Source organism: Hevea brasiliensis, chromosome 15, assembly GCF_030052815.1.
Source record: "Hevea brasiliensis isolate MT/VB/25A 57/8 chromosome 15, ASM3005281v1, whole genome shotgun sequence".
NCBI classification, from domain to species: domain Eukaryota; kingdom Viridiplantae; phylum Streptophyta; class Magnoliopsida; order Malpighiales; family Euphorbiaceae; genus Hevea; species Hevea brasiliensis.
The window spans coordinates 57,043,119-57,057,925 of record NC_079507.1 but is presented as its reverse complement, the minus strand read 5'-3'; the positions used below and the strand labels follow the sequence as shown (position 1 = coordinate 57,057,925).

At 34.2% G+C, this 14,807-nt stretch overlaps 2 protein-coding genes across 3 annotated transcripts; both read left to right on the top strand.

Moving 5' to 3' along the window:
- Positions 1-1,076: 1,076 nt before the first annotated feature.
- On the top strand, positions 1,077-5,652 carry LOC110668892 (protein NRT1/ PTR FAMILY 8.3). 2 transcript variants are annotated; one of them, XM_021830280.2, is made up of 5 exons: positions 1,077-1,299; positions 1,735-1,840; positions 1,929-2,146; positions 3,295-3,851; positions 4,656-5,652. In XM_021830280.2, the coding sequence occupies exons 1-5, from the start codon at positions 1,246-1,248 to the stop codon at positions 5,476-5,478; spliced, it is 1,758 nt and encodes a 585-aa protein (XP_021685972.2). In that variant the 5' UTR covers positions 1,077-1,245; the 3' UTR covers positions 5,479-5,652. The 2 variants fall into 2 exon arrangements, with proteins under 2 accessions (XP_021685972.2, XP_021685974.1); XM_021830282.2 differs by lacking the exons at positions 1,077-1,299; positions 1,735-1,840 and having other exon boundaries at positions 2,135-2,274.
- Positions 5,653-6,871: 1,219 nt separating this feature from the next.
- Positions 6,872-11,453, top strand: LOC110668904 (eukaryotic translation initiation factor 3 subunit I). Its single transcript, XM_058137016.1, is given in 8 exon segments — positions 6,872-7,228; positions 7,409-7,624; positions 8,634-8,761; positions 9,312-9,422; positions 9,538-9,627; positions 10,592-10,678; positions 10,772-10,851; positions 11,136-11,453. Coding segments are annotated over 8 exon segments (972 nt in total). The 5' UTR covers positions 6,872-7,044; the 3' UTR covers positions 11,212-11,453.
- The last annotated feature ends 3,354 nt before the right edge of the window (positions 11,454-14,807 follow it).

Here is a 14,807-nt window from a genome sequence, read left to right as displayed (position 1 = left end):
TAGGATTCAAGGATTTTTTATGTAATAAAGTGCGAAAACCTGTGGTATTTTAGGAAAAAAAAAATTCATTATTAACAAAGTCAAAGCAGAAAGAGACTTTTAAATATAATCAAAGTCCATAGTACCTTAGAAAAGAGATTTTTTAATATAAATTTTGCTATTATTTTTCAGTATTATTTTTAAAAATTAAAAGAAAAAAAATTCAAGGTTGATTAATTATTCTATTTTATAAGGTATAATTATTATAAAATAATAATAATATAATATTATAAAATGATTTTTACATGATCCATACCAAGTTCTTCTTAGAATAATATCAACTAAAATAATATAATAGGTAAAATTTTCTTATAAAATTCACACAAACTCTATAATATACGAGAAATGTATTGCATGTGTAGTTATATTTTATTATCAATTTATAAATGTTAAATATTTAAAAAAATATAAATACTTAATTTTTATCATACTTTTATAATTTGAAATATAATAAACACCATATTAAACTATAATAAAATGTTTCTATTAAACTATGATTTTTTCATTGATTATTAATTGTCTCTTTCATTATTTTTCATATAGTTGAATTTCAAATTTTAATATCTTTTTATTTATTATAATAGTATTTCATATACATCAATTAATTATTTTTATAATTAAAATGTATGATTTTTTAATATTTAATTTTTGATTGTCTCTCCAACAAGATAAGTTCATGACTTAAATATACAATATTTTCTAAATTGCTAAAAAGTAATATTTATTTCTGTACTTAAAAATTTATAATATTATAATAGCTTACAATTTTTTATTTTACTATTTTGATATAATTTTATTTTTTATTAGTAAATAAATAAAAAATACTATTATATCGAATAGAGATTAAAAGAATCAAAGTTAAAATCAATTTTATATATTTATTTTCATTTTCTTGAAAATATTATATAATTAATTATATATTTATGTTTAATTAAACATGTGATATATATATATATATATATATATATATATATATATATTTTTTTTTTTTTTTTTTTAATTCTAAATTATATATTAATTTCATCAGAATTAATCTGGACACACAAGGAATGCCAATACAAAAGTTCCTAAACCGGCCCACCTACCTTGTTCAACATTATACGTCATCCATTGATCCCTCGCCCGGCACTTTTTAATCTGATTCTCCCCTTCTCTTCTCTGATTGATCGACCCAAATCATCCTCTTGTTCAATCGTAGAATTTAACATGGGTTCGGTGGAGGAACAGAAATCGCTTTTGGAGGACGGGCTCCTGGAACAGGTCTCGATTCTCTCTCTTTCTTGTAGCTGATTCTGTTTTGTCAAATTTGTGTATACTTTTCTGACATATATTGATTATTGTATTTACCCAAATTGGTATGGTTCAATTTCTTAGGAACAAGAGTAATAATTCCCTCAAGCTGTGAAATTTGTTCCTGGATTTCGATTGTTATTATTGATTTTGAAATTTGCCATGGAGAATCATTGTGATTCTGTGAATAGCTAAATTTTTATTTATTTTTTTTTTTTTGGGGATAGATTTTGGTTCTTGAAGATCGTTTTGTTTTATGAAGTTTGAAACTCTTGTCTGGCTTTTTTTTTTTTTTTTCCTAATTTTTTAAATTTGTTGGTTTCAACGATTTCTGCCTTAGGTAGTTTAGTTTCTTTCACCATTTTTTCATGTTTAATTGTATGATTTTTGATATTATATCTTCAGAACAAGAGCAATAAGCTCTATACGGGCGATGGCTCAGTTGACCTTCATGGCAATCCTGTCCTTAAAGAGAAGACTGGAAATTGGAGAGCATGTCCTTTCATTTTGGGTACTGTATTATATTCTTCGGTCTTCAGAATGCTCTCTTGTATATAGTGCCCCATCATTTTTTTTGACGTTTATCATATAACATACAGGTACTGAATGTTGTGAGCGTTTGGCCTATTATGGGATCGCCACTAATCTTGTTACTTATCTTACCAATAAGCTGCACGAAGGAAATGTGTCTGCGGCTAGAAATGTTACAACCTGGGCAGGCACTTGCTACATTATGCCCCTCATTGGAGCTGTCCTGGCAGATGCTTATTGGGGAAGATATTGGACAATAGCTGCTTTCTCAACAATCTATTTAATTGTACATTATTAACTAAACTTCCTTGTGTGTGTGTGTGTCTATGATACAGTTTCATACCCTGTTTGAATTGCTTGACTACTCATGTCTCACTCATCCTCACAATGCTCAATCTGACAAAGCTAAGCCTGGTAGTTGTTATTTCCATTTCGATTAGCTGCCTTAGCTAATGATTTTATAATCTATATGTTGAGTTTGGGCCTCTTATACTAACTTCACTTCGCATTGAGTTGACATGCAAATTATTGTCCTCAAGTTTTCTTGTCAACATTGTGGTTGTTTGATGAAATCATCTTCGCCATAAAAAGAAAAATGAAGAAAAAAGTACCCCAGATTTTTAGTTCATAGAGGCTATAAATCCCTAAATTTTTTGGATAAAGGCTTAGTTGAGTTGAGTTGAGAGGCTTTGCTAATTATTACTGGAATCCAACTTATCGTATTCTGCTAGGAATTTTACCTTCTAAGGGCTATGTAATGCTCCAGTAAAAATGGATGACTGAAATTGAAGGCTTTTTGTTTGAATTTTGGCCCATCTTTTAAATTTATGCATTGCATGAATTTTATCAATTCTGAAAACTGTTACTGCAAAATATATTGTTTATACTAAAGAGTTAAAAAAAAAAAAGAATTATATGTTTTGTGATTTATGTAATTCAATTTTTAAGAATATCATTTATAACCTAGTTGTGAAATACTCGAATAAGAATGATCTAAAGGTATTCTAAAATAATAGATACAAATTCTTGTATTGTGATTGTTGCGTTAAGAAGCCAGAAGTACTGATGGCAAAATGTTCCCTCCGGATGTACAAAGTAAAATATTCTAGTGTTAAAAAACATGGGAATGGACTGGTAATGGTTTGATGGCCTGCTTGCAAACTATAGTTTGTATTTCTATGAATTGTTTGATGGGGAAAGATATTTAATGTTTTGACTGTGCCACTACCCTATGAGAATTTGAAACAATTTTAGGGGAAAGTTTGGATGAAGTTATATGAACCTTTTGAATTGTGATAGAGTTGGGATGTTTTTGCTATGTTGAAATAGGTTTGTGTCTCTTTCCTTTCCTGCATTGATTACTGTTGCCTGGATGTGTTTTATATGCTATCTTAGGGTGTACACTTGATGATAACTGAAATGTTAATTGCACAGGGGATGTGTACCTTGACACTCTCAGCTTCAGTTCCCGCATTAAAGCCAGTTGAATGTGTGGGTTCTATATGTCCTCCTGCAAGTCCAGCTCAATATGCAGTGTTCTTCTTTGGGCTTTATCTGATTGCACTTGGGACAGGTGGTATCAAGCCTTGTGTTTCTTCCTTTGGGGCTGACCAATTTGATGACACTGATCCTCAGGAAAGGGTGAAGAAGGGATCTTTCTTCAACTGGTTTTATTTTTCTATCAACATTGGTGCTCTTATATCAAGTAGTCTACTGGTTTATATTCAAGACAATGCTGGGTGGGGTCTGGGATTTGGAATTCCTGCATTATTTATGGGCATTGCTATTGCAAGCTTCTTTTCAGGCACAACCCTCTATAGATTTCAGAAACCAGGGGGGAGTCCTATTACAAGAATGTGCCAGGTTTTGGTTGCATCATTCCGTAAGAGGAATCTGGAGGTTCCCAGCGATAGTAGTCTCCTATATGAAACACAAGAAGGAAGCTCAGCGATTGAAGGGAGCAGAAAGCTGGAGCATAGCAATGGCTTGAAGTAATTTTCTTCATCATTCTGCTTAGTTATTCTACTTTTCTCAGTGTTGAACTCATTTAAGCTTGTTGAATGACGGGCTTTCTTGAATTTCTATGCAGAGTACATTGAAATTATTGAATTTTACCAGTCCAAATGCTTTACTTATTATGAATTAGTTAGGCTTATGTAAGCCTGCACTATGAAGTTACCTATTCTTCATGAGTACCGTGTTAAATTTTCTTCATTCATCCACTTTTAACCTGTGTTTGTAGATTTCATTAATCGAAATTTGGATTTGTAGATTCAGGTACATTTAAGTGAGGATTAAAAGGCTGTAGAAGTGAATCCACTTGCACGTATTATCTTGTACAAGGCTTTCTAGTTATACTTTATGTAGTAGCAGAGAATTATGCAAATTTCTGCTCTGCTAGTTGTTGGCAGAGAATTATGGATATTTGTTATCTAGTCTTTTTTCCATTGATCTTTGATTTTGGAGTGTCTTTTCACAATTTTTCCTAGATTTTAACCTCTTATGGTTAATCCTTTCCTGTGTAATTTAGTGGAAAAATTGGAGAGTAAATATAATGATTCTGGAATCTTTTCAACTTTTTACAGATTTGTTAATTTGATTTGTGAAATGGTTGCTGGAAAGCATGTTATCTTATCCATTTGCTTAATGATTGACCCTGTATTATGGATTTATTTGAACCTAGTGTGAGTCACTATCTTTAGACGGACATTTTTCTATTACTACTTGTGTGCAAGTTTCATTACCATTAATTAATGCCCCAAAACAATTACAAGTTAAATTGTTTTTCTTTGCAGGTGCCTTGATAAAGCTGCTGTAATTTCAGATACTGATGCCAAAAGTGGTGACTTTTCCAATCCATGGAGGCTTTGTACAGTGACACAGGTGGAGGAATTGAAGATTTTGGTCCGCATGTTCCCAATCTGGGCCACAGGAATCGTCTTTTCTGCTGTCTATGCCCAAATGTCTACAATGTTTGTGGAACAAGGGATGCTGATGGACACAACCATTGGTTCTTTCACCATTCCTCCTGCCTCCTTGTCAACATTTGATGTTATCAGTGTTATTTGCTGGGTGCCAATCTATGATAGGATCATTGTTCCGATTGCCAGGAAGTTCACAGGAAAAGAGAGGGGCTTCTCTCAATTGCAACGGATGGGAATTGGCCTTTTCATTTCAGTTTTATCCATGTCTGCTGCTGCTTTGGTAGAGATCAGGCGTCTACAGCTCGCCAAAGAGCTTGGGTTGGTCGATGAGGATGCTGCTGTGCCTCTTAGTATCTTTTGGCAAATCCCCCAATATATGTTTGTAGGTGCTGCGGAGGTCTTTACATTTATCGGGCAGCTTGAATTTTTCTATGAGCAATCTCCAGATGCCATGCGGAGTTTATGCAGTGCATTGTCACTTCTGACAACATCTTTGGGCAATTATCTGAGCTCTTTTATTCTGACTATGGTAACATACTTCACAACTGCAGGTGGGAAGCCAGGATGGATTCCTGACAACTTGAACAAGGGCCATCTTGATTATTATTTCTGGCTCTTAGCTGGACTTAGCGTCATAAACATGTTCGTCTACATTGTCTGTGCCAAAAAATACAAACAGAAGAAGGCCTCTTGAGGTAAACAACAAGGGACGGTCTCATATCCACATGCAGGAAGGGTCTTAGTTGCAAGTGGTTTGTAAATAAAATTATAATGTTCTACAACTATGATCTTATGATCTCCTTCATTGTTCAAAGGGAATATGTAACATATCCGTTAATTTGTATATGGTATTAAATGCTTGTTCTGATTTCTTTTTCTTTTGTTTGTGAATTACAATTGCATTTCATTAAATGGCCCAAAGGGCAACACACATTTGCTGGGCTTAGAACATAAAAATAGCGGCCCAAAACCAGCGCAAACTAGCCTAGTATACCAACAGCCCAACCCAATCTCCCACCTACTCAGAAACCCTAGGAGAAGAGAAAGATGCATCGTGCCGCTGTTCTTGCAACCTTCAACACGTTGGATTACTGAACGAGGTTGAGATCACTAACAAAACCAATAATCTCAAAGAGACTTATCACAAGCAATAAGAAGCACAGGCTCAAGCGTCATTCAGCTATAGACCACCCTGGAGGTCCCGACATCAGCATGCATATAGCCCTTCCATCGCAGCAGTGGATGCCTCTAGACCTAGAACAGAACAACATAATCTGAACTTTACCAGCTCTAACAGAGCCTTACCTCAGCTCTAGCAGATGACTGATCAATAGTGTATTTCCCCCACCTTTAAAGCTCCAAGATTCGCAAACCAAAACCAAAATCGAAATTATCAACAACCAACCTGATATGGAGAGGAAAGCCATGAATCCAGTTGGAGCAAAATAGAGAAGCCCTCTCCTGCCCTTTGGGCAGGGGAAGTACCAATCGCTCGGTTAAAATCCGAGAAAGAAAGCCGAAAAAAAGTGAGCAAAATCTCTCTCTCAAGAGAGAGAATTTACAATGCTTGTTCTGATGCACTTGAATGAACATCAAATTCACCCATTTAGTGCCACTTTTGAAGGGAGTTGTGAGTTTTTGGTTTAGCTACTAGATTAATAGAATGTTTAACAGGAGAGGACTCTGCAATTATCTAGAGACAAGCCCTCTCTTAACACAAAGTTAAGCCCTCTCTTAAGTCTGCAACGTTGATGCTGTTTGATACGTGAATAACGAGTGTACCTAATAATTTTTTCACTTGGAAAGGCATGTGCGGCAGTAATTTCTCCAAACTCAGCAGGATTGTTTAAGAATGGCCAATACCAGACTGCCCATCGGTCTTCATAGAGGAAGCTATGGCCCTTGGCAAGATAATTAGGTGCTAAAAAATATGTTTTTCATTTTAATTACAACAGCAGCAACAAAAAATTAATAATAAGCTTAACATTTAATACTTTTTTGTTAATGGTTATTAGCTGTCTATAACTACTATTAACTATAAGTTATGAAGGAGCTATGTATAAATAATAAAGATCATGCAAATGTTTAATGGGCCAAGGTTTTTAAATGGCCTGACTGGGCCCTTGGGGCCCATTCCCCGCCCTAACCGCCAATAACATAGAAACCTCAGACGACAGAAAATTCCTGCCCTTTTGATCCTCTTTGTACCCTAGCTCTTTAATCCTTTTTGTGATTCGGAGCATATCAGAATCAACTAAAGATGAGACCGATTTTGATGAAAGGGCATGAAAGGCCCTTAACGTTTTTGAAGTATAATAGAGAAGGTGATCTTTTGTTCTCCTGCGCTAAAGACCACACTCCCACCGTCTGGTTCGCCGACGACGGCGAGCGTTTGGGTACTTACCGCGGTCACAACGGCGCCGTTTGGTGCTGCGATGTCTCAAGCAAGTCCTATTCTCTCTGTCTCCCTATGAAGATTGCCTTTTTTTTTTCTTCCAGCCGTTTGTTGATTTTTACTCATTGTATTGATATGGTATTGCATTGATGGGTAATATTTGAAATTACGTATCTTCTTGTCCTATACAAATAGCAATAAACTTTTTTTTTTTTTTTGAAAAAATTAGGAGATTCGATGCGCCTTATTACTGGGAGTGCAGACCAGACAGCAAAGCTGTGGGATGTTCAAACTGGAACTCAATTGTACTCCTTTAATTTTGATTCGCCTGCCAGGGCTGTGGACTTCTCTGTTGGTGATAAACTTGCTGTCATCACCTCTGATCCTTTCATGGAATTGCCTTCTGCCATTCATGTAAAACGCATTGCAAGAGATCCCAGTGACCTTAAGTTTTTTTATGCTATTTTTTGTCTCTTTTTGTGATGGATGTGCTTCATTTTCTGTGTTTCATGTTGTTCAAATTCACTTAAATTTAGTAGGATTCCGCCTTATTTACCATGCGATTTGGATGCATACCAGTGCTGATATAATGGATTATGCATTGTTTTCCCTCTCCCCTACACGTTCTATGTTTCTTTCTAATTCAAGAAAAATGGAGAGTGAAATGCTCTTATGTTTTCACTTGTTCATGTTGTTGAATAAATTGTATGCAGATAAATGAAGATATAACTATCTGCGCATCTAGTCTTATAAAAACTTGAATTGCAAAGCTGATGATCTTCTTATCATATAATAACACTGTAGCTGATGATCTTATCATATAATAATGCTATAGTACTTGTGAAGCATGAATTTTCGGTCATCTTACATTGGCTTTTCCATGGACCAACGCAAAAGTTCTTTCCCGCTTTGGTCTGTTCATTCCCAACTGAATTTTATATTTTCTTTTGATTATTTAATAATTTGCATTGCTTGTGCTGAGTTGTTAGAATGCACTTTAGATTCCAGGGTAGATAATTAGAAATCATTTTACAAGATTTTTTTAGTAAAAACCTCTATATAGGTGTGTGTATGTGTGTGCAAGATTGGGGGTTTCTGATTTTGTTTGAAGACGTATCAAGGGTATGACGTAGAGTTTTTAAGTTATTATATTAGCGTTAATAACATAAGTGATGAAATATATATGATGCAACTTGTTCGGTTGCATAACAGAGGCCATCCCTAATATCTCATAACTATTTTTTGTCCATGCCAAGCTCAGACATCATGCACTCTCACAAACATGTATTATTGTATCTGTATGTATGAATTTATTTATTATAATATAGATGCCAAACTTGTTTACTTATTATTGGATTTTCACAATCCTTGTGTTGTGCTCTTTGTTGTTTATACTAGGAAATTTTTATGTGTAGTTTCCTGCCTATCTAAATTTGTTGTTGTATCATTTTCAGAGACTGGTGAATCTGTGCTTATTCTAAGGGGACCTCAGGGAAGAATAAACAGAGCTATTTGGGGACCCCTGAACAAGACTATCATAAGTGCTGGAGAGGATGCTGTAATTCGCATTTGGGATTCTGAGGTAACTGGTTATTTATTTGCATAATTACTTTTGTAGTGATGTAACATCGGTGGGACACGAGTAAACTCCCCAAAAGATCTAAGGCAGCTGCAGAAAAATGTCTTTTTAATCAATTGTTTGGTAGATTCTTGAAAAAGGCCAAATGGTTTATGAATAGCTTTGCTGACTTGGTTTAGAAGAGGCAAAACTTGTATGTGAACTGCATGTTGAGCTTTTTGTTGTAGTTTAACTGCAATTGTTGGATTGCATGCAAGATTTTTGTAGTTCCTTGGAAGTAAAATCTGAAATTTTTTGTTGTAAAAAAAATCATAGGTATAACTGGGGTCTATAATAATTTGGTCACGTCCACAGTTGAAAATTACCAAATGCTTGACCTACAAAACTTAAGAAAACTCTATTGAAAATAATATAATTGCTTTCTATCCCAAATAAACTTAAAAAAAATGACTTGAAGCTAATTCACAACTATAAAGCCTATAGTTTAAAGTTGAAGGCCAAGGGTTTGTTTGAGGTTTGAGTTCAAAGTTGGATTCTTCTGTCAAACTTGCAGACTGGAAAGCTTCTGAAATAGTCAGATCGGGAAATTGGGCATAAGAAGACAATAACATCACTTACAAAGTCTTCTCACTTCCTCTCTGGTTCTCTAGATAAGTCTGCTAAGGTAGTGTTCAGCTACATATTTTTAAATTTATTAATTCTTACTGTTCTTTCTAATATTTCTTACTACAATGTGGAGTTCAACTGGCCCTTCTGATATTAATTGTATTAATTTTTAGCTATGGGACATCAGAACATTAACTCTCATCAAGACATATGTGACAGAATGTCCGGTCAATGCTGTTACAATGTCTCCTCTTCTCGATCATGTAAGTGTAAATGTATCATCGACTATCTTACTTATGTGATATTGGAGCAATTTTTTTCATTATTTTGTCACAGGTGGCATAACAGACAATTATGCTGATTATGAAAGTTTTGAAAATTTTCTATTTGAAAGGCCATTACACCCCACCCCCCTTCTCTTCCTTGTTTTTCTACTCTCCTTTATGTCTTCATTTTTTTTCTTGTGCTATATCTGGTTTGTGAGTATGACCTTTATCTCTGATTAAATATTGTGATGAGTATGCTAACTTGTCTCAATAATGAAAAATGGTTTAGTTGTCGAAGTAGTGGTTTGTTGGAATACATATGTTGTTATTGTTTCGAATTTGAATTTATTTGAGTGAACAATCTTTGAAGATCAAAATATGTATCCAGGTCAAAGTAATCTGAACATTTCCGTCTATTATAATTTGGAGATTGAATTATTCATGTTAACTTAAAGTGGCTTCAAAGTCAAATTTGTGAATCAACCTATGCAAGAATGATTGATGGGCAGCCTTCAAGGTTCTCACAGTGGCAATATATATGTACATGGTTTTTTCCTGGGGATTTGACTATGCATATGAAAAGAAAAAAAGAATGCTTTCTAGAAGGAAAGTGCACGTTATTTTTTTTTTAATGTGCTGCGTGGTTAGGCATTTAAGCTGGCGGATGAGGACCGTTGTATAGTGTAGGGGTAAGGGGGTGTGCCTGATGCCAAGAGGTTGGAGGTTCTAGGCCCAAGGACAGCCAATTAGTGCACATGTGCCAAAGGGTAGGGGATTTTCTCCAGCCTTCCTTTATAGGATTCACTGGTTAATGTCTTGTATATTGATTAATATTGGCTGCAGTCAAATGAATGTAGATGACATTATAAGCTGATTAAATATCTCAAGCATCATTTTATTCCATTTATTTTCTTTGTTCCTTCACATAATTTTGCTTGGAAGCTGCCCTTTTGCTCTGCAGGTTGTGCTTGGAGGTGGTCAGGATGCTTCAGCTGTCACTACCACTGATCACCGTGCTGGGAAGTTTGAAGCCAAATTTTATGACAAGGTTATATTTCATGCTCATGACATTTCTTTGTAATGTGAAGGTTTATGATTGTTTAACTTGTTGAATGCATGTTTTTTGACTTTCCTTCTTTAGATTCTTCAGGAAGAAATTGGAGGTGTGAAAGGTCATTTTGGACCTATAAATGCTTTGGCTTTAAACCCTGATGGGAAAAGGTATAGTTTTCTGTTATCTTTGTATGTTAATATAGTAGTTGCTGGTGCCTCAGTGAAAAATTCGTAAAATCAACATGGCCACTGTTGCATGATATCCTTTCATAGAGTTTGTAGATGATTATGAGTTTTGCAGTAAAACATATATCAACCAAAATCCAAGTATGCAACGCTGAATTTTTCCTGCATGTTAATCTGGAACCATATGTTTGCCTGAATGATGTTAAAGCTGACATACTGTTAAATGTTTTAGTTCTTATTTATATTTTGCACTTACGGTTTTGTAGTTTCTCAAGTGGAGGTGAAGATGGGTACGTGAGGTTACATCACTTTGATCCAGATTGCTTCAATATTAAGATTTAGATTTGGCATACGTATTTGTATTAGAAAAGGAATCATTTTGGGAGAAGATAGAAAAGCATTTTGGCATTTTTGTGTCAGAGGAGCATAGTGTAACAAAATACTCTATTTATGCAAATAATAACCATTTTATTGTGTAAGAATTCCATACCTTGCAAATTTTTCTGGGGGCATCAGTAAAAACACATCGTTTGCCCAATGTATTATTTTTCTATTATTTTACAAGCTTTGGATTGGAATGTGTAGTTGACTTGCCTAGTTTTTGACTCAACAACTATCAATGAAGGGGATTTCCAACTCGTATTTGCTTTTATTCAAGAAAGAAAAAGGACTAGAAGTCAAAAAAATAATTCAGAGAGCTCTGTGAATCATGTGTATGCATTTGGTATGAGAATCAAAAACTACCCGTGGATGAGTTTAGACAAACATCAATAGTAATATTACCAACACTTCTATTTCTCCGATTTAAGTAAACAACCATAATAACCCAAATGACAAGACATTGGAGGCAAATTGTAGACTCATTTTATGCATGATATGTATTTTTTATATAAATTTCAAAGCATTATACAGAAAAAGGAGACAAATAAATTAATTAACATTGAAATTTTCAAGTTCCTCCAGTCAGATAGGCTCTGGCACACGACGCTTGGGAGTCATTTTAACAACTTTAATAGATATTACGGAGCTTTTCAAAGGATTGTTGGGAAGCAGACTTCTGAAGAAGAGAAAATAACAGCATAAACAGCCAGACACCTCCTCACACTTATCAACTCATATTTAAATGTTAATGCCATATAAGAAGAAATTGTAGGAATTGCATACAAATTGTTAATCCCTGACAAAGGTTGATGTATCAATGATTGAAGTAGTGATCTAGGAAGCTTTTAATCTCCCTAAAAATGATATAGCAGATCAATGGTAAAAAAAACTCACTCTCACTCTCTCTTACATTATGTGATTTAGAAGAGACTTAAAACTTTGGCTTCATATAAAAAAAAAATATGTGTTCAAAAATATGCAGCTAAAACATATTGCATAATTACATATCCTGAAATTTTTTTGATGTAGACATAATTACATATACTGTGTACTCATAAATATATAAAAAATAATAAAAGCATTTGTGAATATAAAGTACTGTTTATATTCACAAAACGACTATTTATTTCTTTGTACTTGTTCTAGCAACATTGTAAGAATCACAGGGATAATGATCTTGTTCCTCTGTCTACCTTTTTTTCCGTTTTCAGCAAAATTTATTGATCTAAATCCTATGAATCAAACCAGTTATCCCGATTATAGTCACTGGCTTTAGGATCAAAGTCTGTTGAAGCTTGCTCTTCTTTTTTCGTTTTTGATGGAAATGGGTAGCCAACGCCTGAGGGACCTGCAACAGATTGCTCTTCAACACTCAGATTAGAATAGCAAGATCGAATTTTCTTTTGGTTTTCATGATCATCATCAGCTGAAAATTTCCTTTTATTCTCCACATATAGAGTGGTGGGTTGAGCCTCAGACCATCGATAAGGTCAGGGAGGGCTTCTCCATTATCATCCCAATAACAGTAATTATTGGGAAGTTTGTTGTTGGTTAAGGAGGCTTAGAAATGGCAATTGTAAGGTGATGTAGTAGGAGTTGGAAGCAAAAAGAAGTGATAAGCTTGAGAGCTGAGAGATTCTTATTGGATGAAAGTTCAAGCTGAGAAGTGTTATGCTACCAAGGTATCAGGCATCTTCCATTGAAATGGGTGGGTTGGGTTTGAAAGCAAATATTGTAATCTTTTTTGAAGTTTATGTTAGGATAGGTAAGTCCTTGTGTCATTTAATTACCTTAGTGTAGTTGGGTTATGTTTTTTGGGTTGCTTTGTTTCACGGTGAAAGTTTTCTCCATTTTATCATGCCACCTCTCATATAAGTTTTGTGGGTGGTAATGCACTATGTTATGTTCTCCTAATTCACTAAAAATTCTTGCTTATCAAGAAAAAGTAGGAGTCTTTAGGTTCTCTGTACCTTTAGTTGTGATTTTGATTTGTTTCTGTTTATTGCTGCTGTTTTGTTTTACAAAACCCTTTCACAATGCATGTGCAGATTTTGAACTAAAATTGTGTAAACATTGTGCAATGTCTACCTGACTTTTATTGTTTACAACCAATCAACACATTAAATTAACTTCTTTTTTGGAGTAAAATAGTAGTAGCCGGTGCCTCAGTTTAAAATACGTAAAATCAACATGGCTACTGTTGTATGATATCCTTTCATAGAATTTTTAGATTATTATAAGTTTTGCAGTAAACCATATATTAACCAAAATTCAAGCATGCAACACTGAATTTTTCTTACAGGTTAATCTAGAACCATATGTTTGCCCGAATGATGTTAAAGCTGACTTACCCTTAGATGTTTTAATTCTTATTTATGTTTTGCACTTAACGGTTTTGTAGTTTCTCCAGTAGAGGTGAAGGTGGGTACGTGAGGTTACATCACTTTGATCCAGATTGCTTCAATACTCAGATTTAGATTTGGCATACGTATTTGTATTAGAAAATGAATCATTTTGGGTTGGCATTTTTGTGTCAGAGAAGCATAGTGTAACAAAATACTCTTATTTATGCAAATGATAGCCATTTTCATTGTGTAAGAATTCCATGCCTTGCAAATTTTTCTTGGGGGCATCAATAAACACGCATCGTTGCCGAATGTATCATTTTTCTATTATTTTACAAGCTTTGGTTTGGAATGTGTAGTTGACTTGCCAAGTTTTTGTGCCTCAACAACTATCAATGAGGGGGATTTCCTACTTTTATTTGCATTTATTCAGAGAAGAAAAAGGACGAGGAAGTCAAAAAAAGAATAAATCAGAGAGCTCTATGAATCATTGTATGCATTTGACATTTGAATCAAAAACGACCTGTGGATAAGTTAAGACAAACATTAATAGTAATATTACCCATACTTAATCATATTAAGTAAACAATTATAATAACCCAAATGACAAGGCACTGAATGCAGACTATAGACTCATTTTATATGTATATTTTATATACATTTCAAAGCATTCCACAGAAAAAGGAAACAAAATGTTAGAACCTAATTCAAACAGGATTGATCTAGTCTTCATAATATCCTTCAAGATTTTGGGAATAATAGGTTTTAAGGTTGTTGCATTTCAATTTTTAAAATAATGATATAATCTTGACTAAGTGTTGAGATTTACATGGATTTTATTATATTTAGTTAGACTTTTGCTATATAAATATCACAATTAATAGTCTTTGGATTAAGAGAGTTGTGCAGATTGTTTCTTCCTATTCAATAAAAATGTTCTTTATTTTTCTGCATTTATTTTTGTTCTAACAGTGGTATCAGAGCTTCAATGATCTTATGGGTAAGAGAAATCTTTAAACACAAATTTATCATGGGTTATTGGAGAGAAGTGCTCCAAGAAAATTTGAAGTGCATCAATAATGAAGAGATTGGAGAGAAGTGCTCCAAGAAAATCAGAAGCAAAGGTTGGTGAGAAGTGCATCAACAAATGGTGAGAAGTGCACCAAAATTGTCAGTTGGAGAGAAGTGCTCTAACACACAAATTTGTCAACT